Below are 7,881 nucleotides of genomic sequence, written 5' to 3' on the forward strand. Positions count from 1 at the left end.
GAATGACAACGTTTGTTGATAATTGTGCGTCGAAATGTGTTTTAATTCTTAACGCTGCACGGCCAGTTGTGAAGCAAATGTGAAAAAATAAAAATAAAAAAAAAATCCCTGAACTTGATATGTTGTGCGCATGTTTGCTTTCAGTTCTGAGATGTTGCAAGCGTGTTGACACATGGCAAACATAAACTCCATTAATGTTAACCATAAAAATATCACACCCGCAGGCGCGCACACGGGATTATTTTGGAAGCTGGGGTCTGGCTCAGCGCATTAAGGGACAGGGACGAGGGTTTTTTTTAAGACTCAAATTGGGTAACAACACACCAGATTGAGACTTTAAGTGTATTCAAAGCTATGCACGCCGAAACTCAAAAATTATTTTACCACTTAATGTAAATCTGGGGTTTTCATCTCTTCTCCAGTGTGTTGCAAGGTCAAAGATCTCCTTTTACCGTGCGCTTCTGTAACGGCGGGGTTTCTGCAGAAGTCAGCATGCCAGCAGAGGCCAGCAGCATGTATAGGAATCTCCCTGCAGCGCCACATAAACGGCTAGACCCGGTGAAAGTCCTGATCTAATCACAGTAGGCTTTGATCCAAAGTTTCCACATGATTCTTAAGTTAGAAAATAATATAAAAGCCACGGACAAATGACATGCAGTTTAGAGGTTGGTGCAAATTGGTTCTTAAAAGAGAAAATAATTTTCCTAAAGCTCTGCACAAAATTCTGGCTCTCTAACTATCAGTGCGGTGGCTACAATCGACAACCTGTTCTTTTTTCTTTTTGGCAGAAAAGTGAGTGTGCTCTGGCACGACTGTCGCTGCAGTGTGTGTGTTTGGGATAATTAATTAGTGCTAATGTGTTGTTAATATGACTCAGTCTGCGCATGATTTTATCATCACATCACACATCTTTCCTACTGGGTGCAGAAAAAAAGTCTTGAGAGGGAATTATTGCCATTTCAATGACTTTAATAAGCAAAATAGGAAACAATTTCTTCCAAAAACAACCAAAAAATAAGACAAAACAGAAACCAGCCTGAATGGAACAGTTCAAATTTAAGTGTTTAACTATTATTTATATAAACAGGATTGAAAATTGATCCCCATCATCGCAAAGTACATGGAATTGGTGAAAACAAAACAACAACCCGCTGCTGCAGTTTCAGTTCGATTTCAACACAGTTGAATCAGTAACAAACCAAAGATTGTTAAATGCATGACTTTTCAACAATAGTTTCAAATGCAAGCACCATGCTTATTCCATATGATCTGACAGTTTGTTAATTTAAATCATTAAAATAAAAACTTTAACTATGCATCTGGCCAGCAGAACCAGAATCATCAAATAATAATAAAAACAAGACCAAAAAAAAAAAACAACAAAAAACAAAAAAACGTATTACATAACATACACATTGTTTTCATTTTGAGAATTTGCACCACCTGAATCCCCTTTTTTACTGACCGGCAGAAAAAAAATCAGGAAAACATAGAGCATTAATAGTCAAACTTTGTATTAAAACGCTTGCGTTATCTAAATATTACCTCTACATAAATCCCCTGACAAGTAAGTTGCTGCACTTCTTCTAAATATTGTTAAAAAATATAACTCATTAATATGAGGCCCAGTGATGATATGCCACAGGTGGCCGCCAATCGGAATGAGATGTTTGCAGTGGATTCTTGAAGAGTTAATACAGCACTTTTCTGAATTAGAGGCACAAAAGCCACGTGTAATTGAAAATGACAGAGAGCATGTGCCCACATTATACTGCTGTTTAACAGTACGTAGAAAACTTGTAACCTCGCCTTGGTGCGCAATAGCCTCTTCTGTGCAATCTGGGTCCAATAATATTGTGGCCACATGTTTTCAGCCTCACATGTGTCCAAATATTACTCTAAAACTTTTGCACGTAGGTCTACCTTGAATAATATTACAATATAGTATCATAGTATGTCTTCCTGGAGGGAGGTTTGCACAAAATTCAAAATGAAAACTGAACAATTCATTATCCAAAAGTGCACTTGACACACAAAGTTTGTTGTATTTAAATGCAACTGAAAAAAAATGCACTCCTCTCTCAATCAATACCCCAAAATGATAAAAAAAAAAAAAATCATAAAAAATAAATGAGATAAAAACACAACACAAAGAAAGAAAGAAGTTCAAACCAGCCTCCTCAATCTTGTTGTGCAGTTTTGCGGTTGCATAATATTTACAAGCCCAAAGAAACCCACACCATATGATACTGCACCGGCAGTCCTGCTGTTCTGTCCCCGCTGCATTTCTCTAACCCCCCAAAAACTATGGAGAAGCGCAGATCAACAACATGCTCTTAATATACACGAGAAGATGAAAGTACAAAATAGAAATTATTACCGTACATGTCCAGCATGCAGGATTAATATTTAATGCAGATTTTTTGTTTCAATATATATTCGAATATAACCAAGCAGGCAATAAATCAATGAGATGTTGCATAAAATGTCCCCCACCCACCCCCCCACCCCCCGGGTTAGTAGACAGAAGTTAAATTTGCATAAAGTGGAGTCTTGCTTTTGGAGATTTTTCTCAGATTATACGGGCCCACTTGTCGAATGTGAGTCTCAAGTGTTTGCAGGCTGCGAGGCCAGGCCTACTTGTTGTTTCATAACAGTGTCATCATTTTGGAGAACAAAATTACAAGACAACTGCCTCGACGCCATCCCACACTACTTACAGATTATTTAAAAAGCTGTAGCCTCAAAGGAGAGAAAAAAAAGTTCATCAGCCGATCCTCTTCTTTGAAGAAGAAAAAAAAAGTCTCTTCACTACAAGCAACTAATCTACAAAGATGCTGCGACTGATCAGACACTCTACATTGCTCTTTGTATCTCAGTTGACACGTGGATGGAGAGATGATTATATATGAGAATACTAGTTGATGGATTATTCTTCTAATATGAATATAGGCTAATTGTTACCGTTATTAGTATAATCATAAACAGTATGGGAGGTGTGGATTATTATCGTTTGTTTGTTCATCAGCCAGTCAGTCATTTGTGGAGAAAAGGAAAGGTGGAGGGGTGGAGGGGAAAGTTTGTTGTGAGGGGTTCACAAGAAAAGGCTATGACAACTCACATGAAAAACTCTGGTGATGAAGGGTTGTCACTGGTTGAGCCAGCCTCGCGAAACCCGTTATTGGCCCCTGACCCCGTCAGTTTCTCACACTTGAGTTTGTAGGCGTCCCTCTCCCTCGCCAGCCGGCTGATCTCCGCCTTCAGCTGCTCCACCTGGTTCATCAGCTGCGTCTTCTCGTTCTCCAGCACGTGCTTCTGCTGCACCCGCTTGAACCGGCAGGACTGCGCGTAGCCCCGGTTCTTCAGGGTCCTCCTCTTCTGCTTGAGACGGATGACCTCGTCCTTGGTGAATCCCCGTAGGTGTCTGTTGAGCTCCCTCACCGACATGGACACCAGCTGGTCGTCGGAGAAGCGGTCCTCCACGTTGAGTCCGCCCCCGGAGCCGTGATGCCCCGCCGACTGGCCTAGGTGCCCGTGTGGATGGTGGTGGTGATGGTGGCGGTGGTGATGGAGCGGCTGGTGGGACTCTGGAGAGACCGGGGACGGGCTGTCGGGGTCCTGACTGTGGTGATGGTGGTGCTGGCTGTGTGGGTGGTTGTGTCCGCCCGGGTGACCGGACAGTTCATCGGCGTGGTGCGGGATGCCCCCCGCGTATGGGTGATGGTGCTGCTGGCCGTGGCCGTGGTGGCTGTGGTGGTGATGCGGGCCCCTGTAGCCCTCGAAAGCGCCTTGCTGCTGCAGCTGCTGTTGGACGTGCGGAGGCGGAGGGTGGCCGTGAGCTGTGGCTCCAATAAGGGCCTCCACTGCGTCCTCTGGGGTCAGGCTTAGTGTCTGCGGGTCTATCTGCTGGTGGTACCCGTTGTTTGGCATCCAGTACAGCTCCTCTAGGTGGTTTTTCTGCTCTGTGGGGCTGAAGCTGGGTGAAGAGGGCACCGAGCTGCAGGGTGTACTGATGGGGGTGGAAGACACAGAGCCTTGGGGTTGGAGACGGTTACACTGGCGCACCCCGTTGCGCTCCAGCCCTGCCAGGCCTTCCTTCTTCACGTCAAACTTCATCAGGTCAAAATCGTTGACATATTCCAGAGCCAGAGGGCTGCTGGGTAGCTCCGGGCCCATGCTCAGCTCTGCACTCATGTTGCTGTCGCGACTCTTTTGCAGATATGCAAAGGTACTTGCAAGCGTCGCAAAAACTGACTTATTAATCAGCGTCTCTTCCCCCCTTTCTTGTTTCATGCAATAAGTCTTTTGGCTCCTCCACCGCTGTGCACAGACTTGCTGTAGCATGAAACACCGTATGATTGGTGGAAAAAAAAAAGGAAAACGAAAAAAAAGTAGTGGAGGAAAACTTTCAGGCTAATGCTCTGCTCTCGGTTTGCGTCATATAGCCTACTTCTACTGGGATAATCTGGCAGAGAGACCAGGCAGGAGGTAGAAAGCAATGCGCCTCAGTGCAAAGGAAAAAACCTCAGTCCCTTCAGTAGAAGTGTATTCACAAAAAAAGTCTACATAAATAGGGTATAATAATAAAAAGAAATACCACGTTTGTTCGTTGAGACGGGCACCAGTCCTCGTTGCAACTTCTTGGTTGTAAGTCCCTTTTTTTCTCCAGGAAAATAATAGGAGCAAATAAGCAGAGTAAATAGGGCGTCTGATTTTCGCTGAGAAGCCGCTTTTCCAGCTCTGCACCGCAGAGATTCAAAGGCTCGCCTCTCTCACTCTCTCCCACTCTCTGGTATCCAGCAGACTGCGCTTGGAGCCAGCCAGCGCTTTATCCTTATAGCGCACCGTGACGTCGAGCTGAAAGGCAGGATCCGTAGCGCTCAACTCTCCAATGGGAGCGGGACTCTGAGCTGAAATAGAGGAAGAGAAGGAGGAGGAGAGCAGAGGAGAGGAGGGCGCACAGCACAGTCTTGACAGCTACAGACAGTCAGCTGACCGACTTCCCTAAAAGCAGAAGGTGGGAGGAAAAGTGGAGGAGAGAGAAATGCCTCCACTTCATGGACACTATGCTCGGCTCCGGTGTAACGCGCTGCTCTCTGTCCCTGTCTTTCCTAATAACAGATCTCAATGAGAGTCATGTGAGGGGATTTATTGGCCACAGTGCTGCAAACTAAAAAAAAACAAAAACCCTCTAATAAAACTCGTATGGCACAACACTCCCTTAGAAAACTTAAGAATTTAACCCAATGTTCAAACCTCAGTTTATATAAAAGGTGTAAGATGAAAAAAGCTAGCATTCTGGTGAAAACAGCTGTTCCAGTTGTTCCCAAAAGCACATCTGTGTAACTGTCAAGAAGAAACAAAGATAAAGCACATAATTCCCTTCATTTCGTGACAATATTTGCCACGAAAGTGCTTGAAACAACTTGATTTGATCTGAAGACAAATCATTTTCTTTTCTTTTTAAAGATTCAAGATTCAATTGACATATTTGCCTCATTAAATGATTTTTTTAAAGAACATTTTTCCACATAGTAACCAATTACAAGAAAGATTGTATTTGCCAGCAGCAAATAAAAATGCAGTTCATCATTATTTTTACAGTGTTGGAAAGTTGAATCTTGACCTTTCTCACAAACAAGGACACATGACTTTATTGTATTATCCCACAAACATGCTTACAGTCACTTTTTTGATGTTTGGACAGTAGTTTAACCCATAATTAAGAATCACAATAAAATCTAAGTAGAACTTATGTTTGTGTGTCCTCAGTAGTGACAATACAGTGACCTTCCTGCACTGAACTTCATGGATGAAATAATATTTTTGCTATGATACCACTAAAACAGACCAATATGTATTTGTATCATCTTCCACTACTATTACTGTGGGTTAAGTGTATTTTTTTTCTCGGTTAAAGTAAAGTTGACTTTGTCCAGAGCATGTTATTACTCCCAGGTTCCCACATCAAGCTGCTCTTGGCTCGGACAGTTTGTTTTACACCGGCCAGCATCACAACACTAGAAAACAGGCTCAAGGCTGCCCCTGCGTGGGCAACACACGAACCGATGAAGCTGCTTAGATGCTGCTCACAGATTTTTCCTTTTTATTTTGCGCTTGGATTTTTTTTTTTTTTTTATCACCGCGCTAATTGCTTGTTTTAAAGGTCACATCCTGCAATTATGACTGACAACAATTAATCTCTGTCGCTTGAGTCTCATAAACACTCAGTGTCACACGTTTAATCACCTCACTGACACTGTCTAACAGGTAGGCAGATCGCCCAGCATGTATACGTGCATCATTGATCTGATCTTTATTTTTAATTGTCCGTCGAGGAAAAAAAAAAAAAAGAAAAAAAAGAAGGTAGTGTGAGCAAATGTCTCGCTTCTCTGCAAAAAAAGAAACTGCTTGTAAATGAGTCCATTTGAAGGATCGATTGGATTATCATTTCGTTTCCACCTCATATCCACGGTTGAGTACAGCCGCGACCAGAGCGTATTGATCAGGCTTGGATGTAAGAGGAGGCTGCCAAAGATGAGATCCGATAATGAAAGGCTTATTTGTTTGCTTTAAATTCTTAATCAGTTTGAGTTGTGCTGCAGTGTATCAATAAGATGAACTCTTAATCCAACTCATGTCATAAATCATAACCCATACTCACCAAAGTCCTAATATCCTAATATTGTTTACAGCATATTTTAAGCCAATTCAAGTTATAGTTCAGATAATTTAATTGTAAAAAAAACATAAAGATACAAATATAAATTATAAAATCATAAAATTATACACCGTCGCTACACGTTTTAAAGAGAATATCAAGAGTTTCATAAAGCATTCTTGCAGTTTTTAACCAAACACTAGAAACTTTACAGAAACAACAGAATGATTTATGGCTGTTACTTACCTATTTGTCTTATTTTATTATTATTGTTATCAGTTGTATTATTTTTTTATTATTATACATTCATTTTAGGCTATTATTACTAGTTTTTAACAGCACAATTTAGACCAAACTGTTTATCATAACAGGTTATTTTGATTCGAGGCTAATTAAAGTGTACTTTAAAGCCACTCTGGATTGTATTTCTTCCTTGTATGATTTTTTATCATTTATAGAGTGAATGGTCAACATCTAACATCCTCAGATTAACAATCTCCTTCAGCCTCAGAGCGCGCAGTATCCTGGATATCACCCCATACTGATGCACAAAATTCAAAACCTATATTTCTAGTCAGTATCAAAACGTACAGGTAGTTAAAATCGTTCTCTTTTTATTCCCTGGACCTGCAGGCGAGCTTCTCAGTTCTCAGCTCCAACTTCAAAAGCGCCCTGAGCGAGTCGTGACGTGCCGAGCTGCTCTAAAACCTCTTCCAAGCGAGGCCGACCCGGCGGCAGCCCCATTAGGTCGTAATGCTCTCTAATATAGCCCGAGTCCACCGTCTAATAGATCCAGGCAGGCCTGCCGGCGGCTCTCCCCCTTCGGTAATAACGGGCTGTAATGGAGAGACGAGATGTAAAAAAGCGTCCATGTCAGCAGCATATCGGTGGTTAATGATCTATTAAGTGATCCGTGTGCTTATGGACAGCGAAAAAAAGTGTTGATGCTTGCTTATTCGCTCCTAATGAGAGTCCCATCCTACGGATTTTAGGAATGAATAACAGAAATAAAATCACCTTTAAAATGTAACATTTAACAGTTGACGCACGGAGGCTGCAGTGGCTGCCGAGCTTCCCACAGCTCACATCTCACACCTGCAACAGGCCCGCTGGTTTCACACAGGAGGCCCGTGGAGTGTCTGTAGGAACAGACATGATTCCCTGCACAAATATGGATTTCTACACTGCTCCGTACTGACCCGGGGACCTATCCATGCATG

At 42.4% G+C, this 7,881-nt stretch overlaps 1 protein-coding gene across 1 annotated transcript; it reads right to left on the bottom strand.

Moving 5' to 3' along the window:
• Nucleotides 1-948: 948 nt before the first annotated feature.
• mafba (MAF bZIP transcription factor Ba) lies at nucleotides 949-6,301 on the bottom strand. The gene has a single exon (XM_067592453.1). The coding sequence runs from the start codon at nucleotides 4,342-4,344 to the stop codon at nucleotides 3,118-3,120; it is 1,227 nt and encodes a 408-aa protein (XP_067448554.1). The 5' UTR covers nucleotides 4,345-6,301; the 3' UTR covers nucleotides 949-3,117.
• Between the last annotated feature and the right edge of the window lie 1,580 nt (nucleotides 6,302-7,881).

The sequence above is a fragment of the Thunnus thynnus genome, chromosome 6, assembly GCF_963924715.1.
Source record: "Thunnus thynnus chromosome 6, fThuThy2.1, whole genome shotgun sequence".
Lineage (NCBI taxonomy): Eukaryota > Metazoa > Chordata > Actinopteri > Scombriformes > Scombridae > Thunnus > Thunnus thynnus.

Coding starts and splice junctions, on each gene's coding strand:
- mafba (XM_067592453.1), bottom strand. CDS start 4,344: ATGCTACAGCAAGTCTGTGCACAGCGGTGGAGGAGCCAAAAGACTTAT.